Consider the following 18133-nt stretch of genomic DNA (forward strand, 5'->3'; position numbering starts at 1 on the left):
AGGGATAGAGCGGAGCTGTCACTATTCTAGGCTGTACAGAGAGGGATAGAGCGGAGCTGTCACTATTCTAGGCTGTACATAGAGGGATAGAGCGGAGCTGTCACTATTCTAGGCTGTACAGAGAGGGATAGAGCGGAGCTGTCACTATTCTAGGCTGTACATAGATGGATAGAGCGGAGCTGTCACTATTCTAGGCTGTACAGAGAGGGATAGAGCGGAGCTGTCACTATTCTAGGCTGTACAGAGAGGGATAGAGCGGAGCTGTAACTATTCTAGGCTGTACAGAGACGGATAGAGCGGAGCTGTCACTATTCTAGTCTGTACAGAGAGGGATAGAGCGGAGCTGTCACTATTCTAGGCTGTACAGAGAGGGATAGAGCAGAGCTGTCACTATTCTAGGCTGTACAGAGAGGGATAGAGCGGAGCTGTAACTATTCTAGGCTGTACAGAGAGGGATAGAGCGGAGCTGTCACTATTCTAGGCTGTACAGAGATGGATAGAGCGGAGCTGTCACTATTCTAGGCTGTACAGAGATGGATAGAGCGGAGCTGTCACTATTCTAGGCTGTACAGAGAGGGATAGAGCGGAGCTGTCACTATTCTAGGCTGTACAGAGATGGATAGAGCGGAGCTGTCACTATTCTAGGCTGTACAGAGATGGATAGAGCGGAGCTGTCACTATTCTAGGCTGTACAGAGATGGATAGAGCGGAGCTGTCACTATTCTAGGCTGTACAGAGAGGGATAGAGCAGAGCTGTCACTATTCTAGGCTGTACAGAGAGGGATAGAGCGGAGCTGTCACTATTCTAGGCTGTACAGAGAGGGATAGAGCGGAGCTGTAACTATTCTAGGCTGTACAGAGAGGGATAGAGCGGAGCTGTCACTGTTCTAGGCTGTACAGAGAGGGATAGAGCGGAGCTGTAACTATTCTAGGCTGTACAGAGACGGATAGAGCGGAGCTGTCACTATTCTAGGCTGTACAGAGAGGGATAGAGCGGAGCTGTCACTATTCTAGGCTGTACAGAGAGGGATAGAGCGGAGCTGTCACTATTCTAGTCTGTACAGAGAGGGATAGAGCGGAGCTGTCACTATTCTAGTCTGTACAGAGAGGGATAGAGCGGAGCTGTCACTATTCTAGTCTGTACAGAGACGGATAGAGCGTAGCTGTCACTATTCTAGGCTGTACAGAGAGGGATAGAGCGGAGCTGTCACTATTCTAGGCTGTACAGAGAGGGATAGAGCGGAGCTGTCACTATTCTAGTCTGTACAGAGATGGATAGAGCGGAGCTGTCACTATTCTAGTCTGTACAGAGATGGATACACCGGAGCTGTCACTATTCTAGTCTGTACAGAGATGGATAGAGCGGAGCTGTCACTATTCTAGGCTGTACAGAGGGATAGAGCGGAGCTGTCACTATTCTAGGCTGTACAGAGAGGGATAGAGCAGAGCTGTCACTATTCTAGGCTGTACAGAGAGGGATAGAGCAGAGCTGTCACTATTCTAGGCTGTACAGAGAGGGATAGAGCGGAGCGGTCACTATTCTAGGCTGTACAGAGGGATAGAGCGGAGCTGTCACTATTCTAGGCTGTACATAGAGGGATAGAGCGGAGCTGTCACTATTCTAGGCTGTACAGAGAGGGATAGAGCGGAGCTGTCACTATTCTAGGCTGTACAGAGAGGGATAGAGCGGAGCTGTCACTATTCTAGGCTGTACAGAGAGGGATAGAGCGGAGCTGTCACTATTCTAGGCTGTACAGAGACGGATAGAGCGGAGCTGTCACTATTCTAGGCTGTACAGAGAGGGATAGAGCAGAGCTGTCACTATTCTAGGCTGTACAGAGAGGGATAGAGCAGAGCTGTCACTATTCTAGGCTGTACAGAGAGGGATAGAGCGGAACTGTCACTATTCTAGGCTGTACAGAGAGGGATAGAGCGGAACTGTCACTATTCTAGGCTGTACAGAGACGGATAGAGCGGAGCTGTCACTATTCTAGGCTGTACACAGAGGGATAGAGCAGAGCTGTCACTATTCTAGGCTGTACAGAGATGGATAGAGCGGAGCTGTCACTATTCTAGGCTGTACAGAGAGGGATAGAGCGGAGCTGTCACTATTCTAGGCTGTACAGAGAGGGATAGAGCAGAGCTGTCACTATTCTAGGCTGTACAGAGAGGGATAGAGCGGAGCTGTAACTATTCTAGGCTGTACAGAGAGGGATAGAGCGGAGCTGTCACTATTCTAGGCTGTACAGAGATGGATAGAGCGGAGCTGTCACTATTCTAGGCTGTACAGAGATGGATAGAGCGGAGCTGTCACTATTCTAGGCTGTACAGAGAGGGATAGAGCGGAGCTGTCACTATTCTAGGCTGTACAGAGATGGATAGAGCGGAGCTGTCACTATTCTAGGCTGTACAGAGATGGATAGAGCGGAGCTGTCACTATTCTAGGCTGTACAGAGATGGATAGAGCGGAGCTGTCACTATTCTAGGCTGTACAGAGAGGGATAGAGCAGAGCTGTCACTATTCTAGGCTGTACAGAGAGGGATAGAGCGGAGCTGTCACTATTCTAGGCTGTACAGAGAGGGATAGAGCGGAGCTGTAACTATTCTAGGCTGTACAGAGAGGGATAGAGCGGAGCTGTCACTGTTCTAGGCTGTACAGAGAGGGATAGAGCGGAGCTGTAACTATTCTAGGCTGTACAGAGACGGATAGAGCGGAGCTGTCACTATTCTAGGCTGTACAGAGAGGGATAGAGCGGAGCTGTCACTATTCTAGGCTGTACAGAGAGGGATAGAGCGGAGCTGTCACTATTCTAGTCTGTACAGAGAGGGATAGAGCGGAGCTGTCACTATTCTAGTCTGTACAGAGAGGGATAGAGCGGAGCTGTCACTATTCTAGTCTGTACAGAGACGGATAGAGCGTAGCTGTCACTATTCTAGGCTGTACAGAGAGGGATAGAGCGGAGCTGTCACTATTCTAGGCTGTACAGAGAGGGATAGAGCGGAGCTGTCACTATTCTAGGCTGTACAGAGAGGGATAGAGCGGAGCTGTCACTATTCTAGGCTGTACATAGAGGGATAGAGCGGAGCTGTCACTATTCTAGGCTGTACATAGAGGGATAGAGCGGAGCTGTCACTATTCTAGGCTGTACAGAGAGGGATAGAGCGGAGCTGTCACTATTCTAGTCTGTACAGAGATGGATAGAGCGGAGCTGTCACTATTCTAGTCTGTACAGAGATGGATACACCGGAGCTGTCACTATTCTAGTCTGTACAGAGATGGATAGAGCGGAGCTGTCACTATTCTAGGCTGTACAGAGGGATAGAGCGGAGCTGTCACTATTCTAGGCTGTACAGAGAGGGATAGAGCAGAGCTGTCACTATTCTAGGCTGTACAGAGAGGGATAGAGCAGAGCTGTCACTATTCTAGGCTGTACAGAGAGGGATAGAGCGGAGCGGTCACTATTCTAGGCTGTACAGAGAGGGATAGAGCGGAGCTGTCACTATTCTAGGCTGTACAGAGGGATAGAGCGGAGCTGTCACTATTCTAGGCTGTACATAGAGGGATAGAGCGGAGCTGTCACTATTCTAGGCTGTACAGAGAGGGATAGAGCGGAGCTGTCACTATTCTAGGCTGTACAGAGAGGGATAGAGCGGAGCTGTCACTATTCTAGGCTGTACAGAGAGGGATAGAGCGGAGCTGTCACTATTCTAGGCTGTACAGAGACGGATAGAGCGGAGCTGTCACTATTCTAGGCTGTACAGAGAGGGATAGAGCAGAGCTGTCACTATTCTAGGCTGTACAGAGAGGGATAGAGCAGAGCTGTCACTATTCTAGGCTGTACAGAGAGGGATAGAGCGGAACTGTCACTATTCTAGGCTGTACAGAGACGGATAGAGCGGAGCTGTCACTATTCTAGGCTGTACACAGAGGGATAGAGCAGAGCTGTCACTATTCTAGGCTGTACACAGAGGGATAGAGCAGAGCTGTCACTATTCTAGGCTGTACAGAGAGGGATAGAGCGGAGCTGTAACTATTCTAGGCTGTACAGAGACGGATAGAGGGGAGCTGCCACTATTCTAGGCTGTACAGAGACGGATAGAGGGGAGCTGTCACTATTCTAGGCTGTACAGAGAGGGATAGAGCGGAGCTGTCACTATTCTAGGCTGTACAGAGAGGTATAGAGCGGAGCTGTCACTATTCTAGGCTGTACAGAGAGGGATAGAGCGGAGCTGTCACTATTCTAGGCTGTACAGAGATGGATAGAGCAGAGCTGTCACTATTCTAGGCTGTACAGAGAGGGATAGAGCGGAGCTGTCACTATTCTAGGCTGTACAGAGAGGGATAGAGCGGAGCTGTCACTATTCTAGGCTGTACAGAGAGGGATAGAGCGGAGCTGTCACTATTCTAGGCTGTACAGAGAGGGATAGAGCGGAGCTGTCACTATTCTAGGCTGTACAGAGATGGATAATGCGGAGCTGTCACTATTCTAGGCTGTACAGAGAGGGATAGAGCGGAGCTGTCACTATTCTAGGCTGTACAGAGACGGATAGAGCGGAGCTGTCACTATTCTAGGCTGTACATAGAGGGATAGAGCGGAGCTGTCACTATTCTAGTCTGTACAGAGAGGGATAGAGCAGAGCTGTCACTATTCTAGGCTGTACAGAGAGGGATAGAGCGGTGCTGTCACTATTCTAGGCTGTACAGAGAGGGATAGAGCGGAGCTGTAACTATTCTAGGCTGTACAGAGACGGATAGAGCGGAGCTGTCACTATTCTAGGCTGTACAGAGAGGGATAGAGCGGAGCTGTCACTATTCTAGTCTGTACAGAGAGGGATAGAGCGGAGCTGTCACTATTCTAGGCTGTACAGAGAGGGATAGAGCGGTGCTGTCACTATTCTAGGCTGTACAGAGAGGGATAGAGCGGAGCTGTTACTATTCTAGGCTGTACAGAGAGGGATAGAGCGGAGCTGTCACTATTCTAGGCTGTACAGAGAGGGATAGAGCGGAGCTGTTACTATTCTAGGCTGTACAGAGATGGATAGAGCGGATCTGTCACTATTCTAGGCTGTACAGAGAGGGATAGAGCGGAGCTGTCACTATTCTAGGCTGTACAGAGATGGATAGAGCGGAGCTGTCACTATTCTAGGCTGTACAGAGACGGATAGAGCGGAGCTGTCACTATTCTAGGCTGTACAGAGACGGATAGAGCAGAGCTGTCACTATTCTAGGCTGTACAGAGAGGGATAGAGCGGAGCTGTCACTATTCTAGGCTGTACAGAGACGGATAGAGCGGAGCTGTCACTATTCTAGGCTGTACAGAGAGGGATAGAGCGGAGCTGTCACTATTCTAGGCTGTACAGAGACGGATAGAGCGGAGCTGTCACTATTCTAGGCTGTACAGAGAGGGATAGAGCGGAGCTGTCACTATTCTAGGCTGTACAGAGAGGGATAGAGCGGAGCTGTCACTATTCTAGGCTGTACAGAGAGGGATAGAGCGGAGCTGTCACTATTCTAGGCTGTACAGAGAGGGATAGAGCGGAGCTGTCACTATTCTAGGCTGTACAGAGAGGGATAGAGCGGAGCTGTCACTATTCTAGGCTGTACAGAGAGGGATAGAGCGGAGCTGTCACTATTCTAGGCTGTACAGAGATGGATAGAGCGGAGCTGTCACTATTCTAGGCTGTACAGAGAGGGATAGAGCGGAGCTGTCACTATTCTAGGCTGTACAGAGAGGGATAGAGCGGAGCTGTCACTATTCTAGGCTGTACAGAGAGGGATAGAGCGGAGCTGTCACTATTCTAGGCTGTACAGAGATGGATAGAGCGGAGCTGTCACTATTCTAGGCTGTACAGAGAGGGATAGAGCGGAGCTGTCACTATTCTAGGCTGTACAGAGAGGGATAGAGCGGAGCTGTCACTATTCTAGGCTGTACAGAGAGGGATAGAGCGGAGCTGTCACTATTCTAGGCTGTACAGAGAGGGATAGAGCGGAGCTGTCACTATTCTAGGCTGTACAGAGAGGGATAGAGCGGAGCTGTCACTATTCTAGGCTGTACAGAGAGGGATAGAGCGGAGCTGTCACTATTCTAGGCTGTACAGAGAGGGATAGAGCGGAGCTGTCACTATTCTAGGCTGTACAGAGAGGGATAGAGCGGAGCTGTCACTATTCTAGGCTGTACAGAGAGGGATAGAGCGGAGCTGTCACTATTCTAGGCTGTACAGAGAGGGATAGAGCGGAGCTGTCACTATTCTAGGCTGTACAGAGATGGATAGAGCGGAGCTGTCACTATTCTAGGCTGTACAGAGACGGATAGAGCAGAGCTGTCACTATTCTAGGCTGTACAGAGACGGATAGAGCAGAGCTGTCACTATTCTAGGCTGTACAGAGAGGGATAGAGCGGAGCTGTCACTATTCTAGGCTGTACAGAGAGGGATAGAGCAGAGCTGTCACTATTCTAGGCTGTACAGAGAGGGATAGAGCGGAGCTGTCACTATTCTAGGCTGTACAGAGAGGGATAGAGCGGAGCTGTCACTATTCTAGTCTGTACAGAGAGGGATAGAGCGGAGCTGTCACTATTCTAGGCTGTACAGAGAGGGATAGAGCGGAGCTGTCACTATTCTAGGCTGTACAGAGAGGGATAGAGCGGAGCTGTCACTATTCTAGGCTGTACAGAGGGGGATAGAGCGGAGCTGTCACTATTCTAGGCTGTACAGAGAGGGATAGAGCGGAGCTGTCACTATTCTAGACTGTACAGAGGGATAGAGCGGAGCTGTCACTATTCTAGGCTGTACAGAGAGGGATAGAGCGGAGCTGTCACTATTCTAGGCTGTACAGAGAGGGATAGAGCAGAGCTGTCACTATTCTAGGCTGTACAGAGAGGGATAGAGCGGAGCTGTCACTATTCTAGGCTGTACATAACCCCCCCAGCCGCCATCTCCCCCCCCCCCACACACCCCCAGCCTCCATCTCCCCCCCCCACACACCCCCAGCCTCCATCTCCCCCCCACACACACCCCCAGCCTCCATCTCCCCCCCCACACACCCCCAGCCTCCATCTCCCCCCCACACACACACCCAGCCTCCATCTCCCCCCACACACACCCCCAGCCTCCATCTCCCCCCACACACCCCCAGCCTCCATCTCCCCCCCACACACACACCCAGCCTCCATCTCCCCCCACACACACCCCCAGCCTCCATCTCCCCCCACACACACCCCCAGCCTCCATATCTCCCCCCACCAGCCTCCATCTCCCCCCCACACACCCTCAGCCTCCATCTCCCCCCCTACACCCCCAGCCTCCATCTCCCCCCCCACCAGCCTCCATCTCCCCCCCACACACCCCCAGCCTCCATCTCCCCCCCCACCAGCCTCCATCTCCCCCCCACACACCCCCAGCCTCCATCTCCCCCCCCTACACCCCCAGCCTCCATCTCCCCCCCCCACCAGCCTCCATCTCCCCCCCACACACCCCCAGCCTCCATCTCCCCCCCTACACCCCCAGCCTCCATCTCCCCCCCCCACACCCCCAGCCTCCATCTCCCCCCCCACACCCCCAGCCTCCATCTCCCCCCCCACACCCCCAGCCTCCATCTCCCCCCCTACACCCCCAGCCTCCATCTCCCCCCCCCACACCCCCAGCCTCCATCTCCCCCCCTACACCCCCAGCCGCCACCCCCCCCCACACCCCCAGCCTCCATCTCCCCCCCCACACACCCCCAGCCTCCACCCCCCCACACACACCCCCAGCCTCCATCTCCCCCCCACACACACCCCCAGCCTCCACCCCCCCCCCACACACACCCCCAGCCTCCACCCCCCCCCCCACACACACCCCCAGCCTCCACCCCCCCCCCACACACACCCCCAGCCTCCACCCCCCCCCCACACACACCCCCAGCCTCCACCCCCCCACACACACCCCCAGCCTCCACCCCCCCACACACACCCCCAGCCTCCACCCCCCCAGACACACCCCCAGCCTCCACCCCCCCCCCACACACCCTCAGCCTCCATCTCCCCCCCCACACACCCTCAGCCTCCATCTCCCCCCCCACACACCCTCAGCCTCCATCTCCCCCCCACCCCCAATCTCCCCCCCCACACCCCCAGCCTCCATCTCCCCCCCACCCCCATCCCCCCCCCCACACCCCCATCTCCCCCCCACACCCCCATCTCCCCCCCACACCCCCAGCCTCCATCTACCCCCCACCCCCAGCCTCCATCTACCCCCCCCCACCCCCAGCCTCCATCTCCCCCCCCACACCCCCAGCCTCCATCTCCCACCCCCCCCCCCCAGCCTCCATCTCCCCCCCCACACCCCCAGCCTCCATCTCCCCCCCCCCCCCCACACACACACCCCCAGCCTCCATCTCCCCCCCCCACACCCCCAGCCTCCATCTCCCCACACCCCCAGCCTCCATCTCCCCCCCCCCCACACCCCCAGCCTCCATCTCCCCCCCCAGCCTCCATCTCACCCCCACCCCCCCAGCCTCCATTGTTACATCACCTTCCCGCTCTGGCAGTGCCCCCCACCCCTCAGTAACCCCCCATCTCCTCCTGGCAGGATACAGCAGCACAGTATAATCTGCGGCTGCGCGCTCTGCAGAAGGATCTACGGCCGTCAGTCAGTCACGTGATACCGGGATTGGATTTGGCTGCTACATTCGCAGAGCACCGCAAAGCGTTCTGGGATCGCGCCGCCTCGTCCTGATCATCAGGTACGTCATCAGGAGAGGACTCCGCCCCCACGCCAGGCCCCGCCTCCCCATAGCAAGGCGAGCGGCAGCCAATCACTGGAGAGGATGCTGGAGGGTGCGCGGAGACACGGCAGCGGAGGAGGAGGAGGAGACGGCGAGTGTGAGAGCGGGAGAGCGGGAGGAGAGGCTCCGGAGCAACACATACACAGGCCGCCCGACCACAGGGGGCAGTATACACAGAGCCCGGCCATAGCCACCAATCAGCGGCCAGGGAGAGACGAGAGCCCGCATCTGATTGGCTGATGGTGAACTACAATCACAACAGCAGAATAGTGAGTGCAGCTCTGGGGTATAATACAGGATGTAACTCAGGATCAGTACAGGATAAGTAATGTCATGTATGTACACAGTGACTGCACCAGCAGCAGAATAGTGAGTGCAGCTCTGGGGTATAATACAGGATGTAACTCAGGATCAGTACAGGATAAGTAATGTCATGTATGTACACAGTGACTGCACCAGCAGCAGAATAGTGAGTGCAGCTCTGGGGTATAATACAGGATGTAACTCAGGATCAGTACAGGATAAGTATTGTCATGTATGTACACAGTGACTGCACCAGCAGCAGATAGTGAGTGCAGCTCTGGGTATAATACAGGATGTAACTCAGGATCAGTACAGGATAAGTAATGTCATGTATGTACACAGTGACTGCACCAGCAGCAGATAGTGAGTGCAGCTCTGGGTATAATACAGGATGTAACTCAGGATCAGTACAGGATAAGTAATGTCATGTATGTACACAGTGACTGCACCAGCAGAATAGTGAGTACAGCTCTGGAGTATAATACAGGATGTAACTCAGGATCAGTACAGGATAAGTAATGTCATGTATGTACACAGTGACTGCACCAGCAGCAGAATAGTGAGTGCAGCTCTGGGGTATAATACAGGATGTAACTCAGGATCAGTACAGGATAAGTAATGTCATGTATGTACACAGTGACTGCACCAGCAGCAGAATAGTGAGTGCAGCTCTGGAGTATAATACAGGATGTAACTCAGGATCAGTACAGGATAAGTAATGTCATGTATGTACACAGTGACTGCACCAGCAGCAGAATAGTGAGTGCAGCTCTGGGGTATAATACAGGATGTAACTCAGGATCAGTACAGGATAAGTAATGTCATGTATGTACACAGTGACTGCACCAGCAGCAGAATAGTGAGTGCAGCTCTGGAGTATAATACAGGATGTAACTCAGGATCAGTACAGGATAAGTAATGTCATGTATGTACACAGTGACTGCACCAGCAGCAGATAGTGAGAGCAGCTCTGGAGTATAATACAGGATGTAACTCAGGATCAGTACAGGATAAGTAATGTCATGTATGTACACAGTGACTGCACCAGCAGCAGAATAGTGAGTGCAGCTCTGGAGTATAATACAGGATGTAACTCAGGATCAGTACAGGATAAGTAATGTCATGTATGTACACAGTGACTGCACCAGCAGCAGAATAGTGAGTGCAGCTCTGGGGTATAATACATGATGTAACTCAGGATCAGTACAGGATAAGTAATGCCATGTATGTACACAGTGACTGCACCAGCAGCAGAATAGTGAGTGCAGCTCTGGGGTATAATACAGGATGTAACTCAGGATCAGTACAGGATAAGTAATGTCATGTATGTACACAGTGACTGCACCAGCAGCAGAATAGTGAGTGCAGCTCTGGAGTATAATACAGGATGTAACTCAGGATCAGTACAGGATAAGTAATGTCATGTATGTACACAGTGACTGCACCAGCAGCAGAATAGTGAGTGCAGCTCTGGGGTATAATACAGGATGTAACTCAGGATCAGTACAGGATAAGTAATGTCATGTATGTACACAGTGACTGCACCAGCAGCAGAATAGTGAGTGCAGCTCTGGAGTATAATACAGGATGTAACTCAGGATCAGTACAGGATAAGTAATGTCATGTATGTACACAGTGACTGCACCAGCAGCAGAATAGTGAGTGCAGCTCTGGGGTATAATACAGGATGTAACTCAGGATCAGTACAGGATAAGTAATGTCATGTATGTACAGTGACTGCACCAGCAGCAGAATAGTGAGTGCAGCTCTGGGGTATAATACAGGATGTAACTCAGGATCAGTACAGGATAAGTGATGTCATGTATGTACACAGTGACTGCACCAGCAGCAGAATAGTGAGTGCAGCTCTGGAGTTTAATACAGGATGTAACTCAGGATCAGTACAGGATAAGTAATGTCATGTATGTACACAGTGACTGCACCAGCAGCAGAATAGTGAGTGCAGCTCTGGGGTATAATACAGGATGTAACTCAGGATCAGTACAGGATAAGTAATGTCATGTATGTACACAGTGACTGCACCAGCAGCAGAATAGTGAGTGCAGCTCTGGGGTATAATACAGGATGTAACTCAGGATCAGTATAGGATAAGTAATGTCATGTATGTACACAGTGACTGCACCAGCAGCAGAATAGTGAGAGCAGCTCTGGGGTATAATACAGGATGTAACTCAGGATCAGTACAGGATAAGTAATGTCATGTATATACACAGTGACTGCACCAGCAGCAGAATAGTGAGTGCAGCTCTGGGGTATAATACAGGATGTAACTCAGGATCAGTACAGGATAAGTAATGTCATGTATGTACACAGTGACTGCACCAGCAGCAGGATAGTGAGTGCAGCTCTGGGATATAATACAGGATGTAACTCAGGATCAGTACAGGATAAGTAATGTCATGTATGTACACAGTGACTGCACCAGCAGCAGAATAGTGAGTGCAGCTCTGGAGTTTAATACAGGATGTAACTCAGGATCAGTACAGGATAAGTAATGTCATGTATGTACACAGTGACTGCACCAGCAGCAGAATAGTGAGTGCAGCTCTGGGGTATAATACAGGATGTAACTCAGGATCAGTACAGGATAAGTAATGTCATGTATGTACACAGTGCCTGCACCAGCAGCAGAATAGTGAGTGCAGCTCTGGGGTATAATACAGGATGTAACTCAGGATCAGTACAGGATAAGTAATGTCATGTATGTACACAGTGACTGCACCAGCAGCAGAATAGTGAGTGCAGCTCTGGGGTATAATACAGGATGTAACTCAGGATCAGTACAGGATAAGTAATGTCATGTATGTACACAGTGACTACACCAGCAGCAGAATAGTGAGTGCAGCTCTGGTGTATAATACAGGATGTAACTCAGGATCAGTACAGGATAAGTAATGTCATGTATGTACACAGTGACTGCACCAGCAGCAGAATAGTGAGTGCAGCTCTGGGGTATAATACAGGATGTGACTCAGGATCAGTACAGGATAAGTAATGTCATGTATGTACACAGTGACTGCACCAGCAGCAGAATAGTGAGTGCAGCTCTGGGGTATAATACAGGATGTAACTCAGGATCAGTACAGGATAAGTAATGTCATGTATATACAGTGACTGCACCAGAAGCAGAATAGTGAGTGCAGGTGTATTATGGACTATGATCAGTTCTGTTATTCATTGGTTTCCCGTTCTCTTCTTGCAGTCGTGCGGGAGACGTCCATGATGGCGGAGGGCGCTCAGGCTCCGGTGGTCTTCCAGCACCAGTACATGTGCTCAGAGTGTGGGCTTCTCTTCAATGCTCTGGAAGACGTCCTGGTCCATCAGCAGAACCATGTGGGCAGTGGTCTCCAGTCGACTCTCTCCCAGGACGTGTCCCTGCAGTTGGGGGAGCTGCAGGGTTTGGTGCAGGAGAGTCAGTACCAGTGCCTGGAGTGCGGTCAGATGCTGCTGTCCCCGGACGAGCTGCTTCATCACCAGGAGATGCACATGCGCGACTTCCCCCAGGCTCCGGCTTCTCCCTCCAATGGCCAGATCCACTATCAGTGCTCGGAGTGTAAAGATCTCTTCACTTCCCCAGAGCTGTGGCTCGCCCACCGCCAGAAACACGACAAGCCGGACCCTCAGCAGAGTGTGGTCCTCCAGACGGGATCTGGTGTGCAGACCGTGCTCAGCCTGCAGAACGTCCTGCTAGATGAGCGGACCCTGAACGGTTGGGGGGTGGAGGTCCCGGCTGTGGTGCCCTCCACTGACAACACTGCAGAACCTGTGCCAAGGAAGAGCGCCCCTGCAGCGCCAGCGCCGGGAGAGGTAGTGCATCCCTACGAGTGCTCTGAGTGCAGCCAGGTCTTCCACACCCCCGAGGAATTTCTCGATCACCAGGGTCGGCACTTTGTGGAATCCGAGAAAGAAAGTTCTGCGTCTCCACTTTATGGAAGTAACGACAGTGCGAACCCCTCCTCCAGTATCCTGGACAAACTGCGCAAAGACTGGATGATAGAAGATAGAGAGGAGCTGACCAGGGACAGGTTTGGGGTGGTGCATAGGGTGTACCAGTGCCAGGAGTGTAAGAAGGAGTGCGCCAGCCCTGAGGAGCTGCGGCGGCACCGCAAGGAGCACCAGAACGAGGAGTACCCGTGCCCCGACTGTGACCGTCTCTTCACCTCCGCCAGCAGGCTGCAGTCTCACCGGCGCGTGCACGTGGAGGGTACACTACAGTGTCCCAACTGCTACAAGGTCTTCAAAAAGGAGGCCTCGCTGGAGCAGCACATGCGGGTGCACCGGGGGGAGGCCCTCTACCTGTGTGTGGACTGTGGGGTAGGTTTTGGCACTGAAATCACCTTGGTCTTGCATCGGAAAAGCCACACGGCGGACCCTCTGCATCGCTGTCACTGCGGGAAAACCTTTAGTAACATGACAAAGTTCCTGTACCACAGACGGACTCATGTGGGTAAGAGCGGCACACGGGTCCCCAGAGCGGAGCGGCCCGCATGGCCGGGCATAGAGAAGCCGCTGGCGCTGGGCGACTTGTCACAGATTTCAGCAGTTCTGGCTCCACTGACCTCCCCCGCTCCTGTGACGTTAGTGGCCTCTCCTGTGGACCTACCAAACCCTAAAGAGAGCGGTGAAGCCAGAGAGAATGGAATCACCACCCACGTGACATCGGAAGAGCCTAAGACACTGCCGGGGCCTGAAAGCTTCAAGTGTCCGCAGTGCAGCAAAGAATTCCCCACCCGTCTTAAAATGGTGCAGCATCGGCGTGCGGTGCACGCAGCAGAGAGGAAGCACAAGTGCAGCGTGTGCGGGAAGCACTTCAAGAAGCAGGTGCACCTGCGGAACCACATGCGGACTCACACGGGCGAGCGCCCCTTCCAGTGTTCAGCTTGCGGCAAGGCCTTCGGTAGCCATGCCAATCTGACGCGCCATCACCTCACCCACACGGGAGAGAAGCCATACAAGTGCGAGGTGTGCGGCCGCAGCTTCACCCAGAACTCTAACCTGCAGCAGCACCGGATCCTGCACAGCGGCTCTCGCCCCTTCTCCTGCAAGGTCTGCGGTCTACAATTTAACCGAGCTTCCAAACTCGCCCTACACCAGATCAAGCACACGGGGGTCCTGCCCTACAAGTGTCCCGAATGCGACAAGACGTTCCTGCGCAAGAAGTTACTACAGCTTCATGAACTGGAGCACCAGGGTAAAGCGCCGATCCACTGCAAGGAGTGCGGTGCCGTGTTCATGGACGATGCGCTGCTGTCTGACCACCGATGCTACAGTAAAACCTTGCGCCAGTATATTTGTCCTACATGTCATAAGATGCTCAACTCGGAGTCCAGTCTGAGCCTCCACCTCCTCCTGCACACCGGGGAGCGCCCCTTTAAGTGCCTTGTATGCGCCAAATGTTTCACCACTAAGCGACAGGCGACGATGCACCAGAGGTGTCACTCCGGGGTGCGGCCTCACAAGTGCAACTTCTGCGGGAAATCCTTCTCTGCCTCGTTCAGTCTGCGGCTCCACCTCAGGATACACACGGGCGAGCGCCCTTATCCCTGCTCGGACTGTGGCAAAAAGTTCCGCCAAACCGCCCACTTACGGGAGCACCGGCGCACCCACACGGGCGAGAGGCCGCACCACTGCCAGGACTGTGGGATGACCTTCGTCCAGTCCCTGCATCTAGCAGAGCACAGACATGTCCATAGCGGAGAGAGACCGCACTCGTGTGTAGACTGCGGCAAGCGCTTCAAGTCGCTGTCTAATCTGCGGAGTCATGTAAAAAGCCACCAGCCCCTCCCCCCGCCGCAGCAGACTATCATGTGCACCGAGCTGGGGGAGACCATCGCCATCATCGAGAGCGTCGAGCCGCTCCCTCTAGCTGAAACCATTGAGATCTACCAGGCCGCCCTGGAGGGGAACCTACAGGTGGAGGACGTGGCGCTATAGGGGTCTCCTCACTGCATAGGGGGGGCGGGGGGGCTTGTGTTTTCTTAATGTGATAGAAAGTATTTATTCATAATATAAAAGCCCTTGATTTCTAACGAGTCGTCACTTCTTGTCTGGTGGGGCTGAGCTGTAATGTGAGCAAAGCATCATGGGAACTGGGACATAAACCCGGGTCCTAGGGGAGACTGTAAGACGCCGTTCACACGTGATGTTCCAAAACGCAATCCAAAGGCTCCAGCATTGATCATGGAGTCTACACCGTGTGTGATCGCTCTGGAGCCTTGAATTGTCCTGCTAACCACGCCCACACACAGTGATTGGCCACAAGCCTCCTTTTTACCCCGCCCACACACAGTGATTGGCCACAAGCCTCCTTTTTACCCCGCCCACACACAGTGATTGATGGCTTTCCCTTTAGTTCATGTGCACAGGGGGCGGTCACTCATCCTGTGTGGGTGGAGTAAGCAGGACTCTTCCCATCTCTCCCGGGAGTCCTGTCACCCTGTTCCAGGTTTGCTCCTGTGTGTGGGTGGTATAGGATTTGCCTCATCCCCTGGCAGTCATATTGTTGGCCAGGGAGGAGTCACCAGCTTCAGCCTGTAGTCTGAATACACACAGAGACATGAGGAGGTCATACTGTCATGGCAAACCCCAACAGAAGCCCCTGTCTAGTTCAATTCCCATCAGAAGCGGCTTGGCCACTGGGAGGGGGTGGAAGCGTGTCTTGGCCTGTGGGAGGGGGTGGAGGCGTATCTTGGCCACTGGGAGGGGGTGGGCGGAGGCATGTCTTGGCCACTGGGAGGGGGTGGGCGGAGGCATGTCTTGGCCTGTGGGAGGGGTGAAGGTGTGTCTTGGCCACTGGGAGGGGGTGGGTGGAGGCATCTCAGGCTGTGGGAGGGGGTGGAGGCGTGTCACGGCCTGTGGGAGGGGGTGGAGGCATGTCTTGGCCACTGGGTGGGGGAGGGTGGAGGCATGTCTTGGCCTGTGGGAGGGGTGAAGGTGTGTGTTGGCCACTGGGCGGGGGTGGGTGGAGGCGTGTCACAGCTGCTGGGATGGGGTGAGTGGAGGAGTCTCTGGCGCTGGGAGGGGGGGGTGTTGGGATGTCTTGGGCTGTGGGAGGGGGTGGAGGCGTGTCTTGGCCTGTGGGAGGGGGTGGAGGCATGTCTTGGCCTGTGGGAGGGGTGAAGGTGTGTCTTGGCCACTGGGCGGGGGTGGGTGGAGGCGTGTCACAGCTGCTGGGATGGGGTGAGTGGAGGAGTCTCTGGCGCTGGGAGGGGGGGGGTGTTGGGATGTCTTGGGGGGTGGTGGATGTCTTGGCCACTAGGAGGGGGTTGGTGGAGGCATCTCTGTAGCGCTGGGAGGGGGGTGTTGGGGTGTCTTGGGCTGTGGAAGGGGGTGGATGCATCTCGGCTGTGGGAGGGGGTGGGTGGAGGTGTGTCTAATCCGCTGGGGGGGGGTGGAGGTGTGTCACAGCTGCTGGGAGGGAGTGGGTAGAGGAGTCCCTGTGGCGCTGGGAGGGGGGGGGTTGGGGTGTCTTGGGCTGTGGGAGAGGGGGGGGTTGGAGGAGTCTCCGTGTCTCCATATTAGATACAAGGTTTCTGAAGCAGGATGTATATGATTTATTGTGTTACTGAAGGATCAGACTCCTGCAGACCAATCACAGGACAGGGATTTGCATGTAGAACCTGAAGATTCCCAGAATGCAGCAGCAATGTATTTCTCAGCCTCTAATGTGGGAATATAAGTCACATGTATAGACTGTTCCAGGACAGTAGTCAGGTGGGAGGGGCCTCCTAGCATCATGTGATCTATAAGTACCAATAGGTCCTGCTCTCCGCACAACCACTGAGACAGGAAACACTGTCTGCAAATAGCGCCATCAGCAGGGGGCGGGGCCACGGGGAACCTGAAGGCACCTGGTGGCAGGGCAGGGCCACGGGGAACCTGACGGCACCTGGTGGCAGGGCGGGGCCACGGGGAACCTGACGGCACCTGGTGGGTGCCTGCTGTATTATACTACAGGCTAATCAGTGCTATTAACCCCTTGATAATCATGACTTACCTCCTCTACCACCCATCAGTGTATTACACACCAGAAAACACGGGCCACGACCTCTGGGGTCACTTGTTCCAAGGTCTCTGCCGGGGCAGGAAAGTCCTGGAATTATTAGTTCTAAACGGATCCTCACCTAAAGCTACAGAGACCCCCATGAGCTGAAAATATTGAGGTACTGGGCTCAGGTAGGTCCTCACACTGCTGTGTTCGGAGCCTCCCCCAGATGCTCAGCAGTGAGTGTTCTGAGATCGTGCTCCATGCACCGGCAGGAGTTTACGGGCTGAACCAAAATGATGAGTCCAGAACCAGTTATAAGCTTTAGGCAGTGCCTCAGAGCACAGCAGTGTGAGGACACACCCCCTGTGCACTTGGAAGAGTTAAGATCTATGGATTTATAAGCCATGATCACAGTCCTGCTGCTACTAACACTTTACACAATGGTATAATTACACATCTCTCCAGGGACAGTACATTAAACTGGCTGCAGAGAGCACAGAGCATAGCAGTGTGAGGTCTGATTACACATCTCACCAGGGACACTACATAACACTGGCTGCAGGGAGCACAGAGCACAGCAGTGTGAGGTCTGATTACACATCTCTCCAGGGACAATACATAACACTGGCTGCAGAGAGCACAGAGAACAGCAGTGTGAGGTCTGATTACACATCTCTCCAGGGACAGTACATGTGTAATCAGACCTCACACTGCTGTGCTCTGTGCTCTCTGCAGCCAGTATTATGTATTGTCCCTGGAGAGATGTGTAATAACACTGGCTGCAGAGAGCACAGAGCACAGCAGTGGGAGGTCTGATTACACATCTCTCCAGGGACAATACATAAGACCTCACACTGCTGTGCTCTCTGCAGACAGTATTAAGTCTGATTACACATCTCTCCAGGGACATTACATAACACTGGCTGCAGAGAGCACAGAGCACAGCAGTGTGAGGTCTGATTACACATCTCTCCAGGGACAATACATAAGACCTCACACTGCTGTGCTCTCTGCAGACAGTATTAAGTCTGATTACACATCTCTCCAGGGACATTACA

At 53.5% G+C, this 18133-nt stretch overlaps 1 protein-coding gene across 1 annotated transcript; it reads left to right on the forward strand.

Annotated features, from left to right (window-relative positions):
* The first annotated feature begins 8729 nt into the window (after positions 1-8729).
* On the forward strand, positions 8730-15658 carry LOC140066219 (zinc finger protein 574-like). Its single transcript, XM_072113753.1, has 2 exons — positions 8730-9033; positions 12291-15658. The coding sequence occupies exon 2, from the start codon at positions 12308-12310 to the stop codon at positions 15020-15022; it is 2715 nt and encodes a 904-aa protein (XP_071969854.1). The 5' UTR covers positions 8730-9033; positions 12291-12307; the 3' UTR covers positions 15023-15658.
* The last annotated feature ends 2475 nt before the right edge of the window (positions 15659-18133 follow it).

The sequence above is a fragment of the Engystomops pustulosus genome, chromosome 6, assembly GCF_040894005.1.
Source record: "Engystomops pustulosus chromosome 6, aEngPut4.maternal, whole genome shotgun sequence".
Lineage (NCBI taxonomy): Eukaryota > Metazoa > Chordata > Amphibia > Anura > Leptodactylidae > Engystomops > Engystomops pustulosus.

What these genes read in the sequence shown, in the direction of transcription:
- LOC140066219 (XM_072113753.1), top strand. Translation starts at nt 12,308, where the DNA reads ATGATGGCGGAGGGCGCTCAGGCTCCGGTGGTCTTCCAGCACCAGTAC.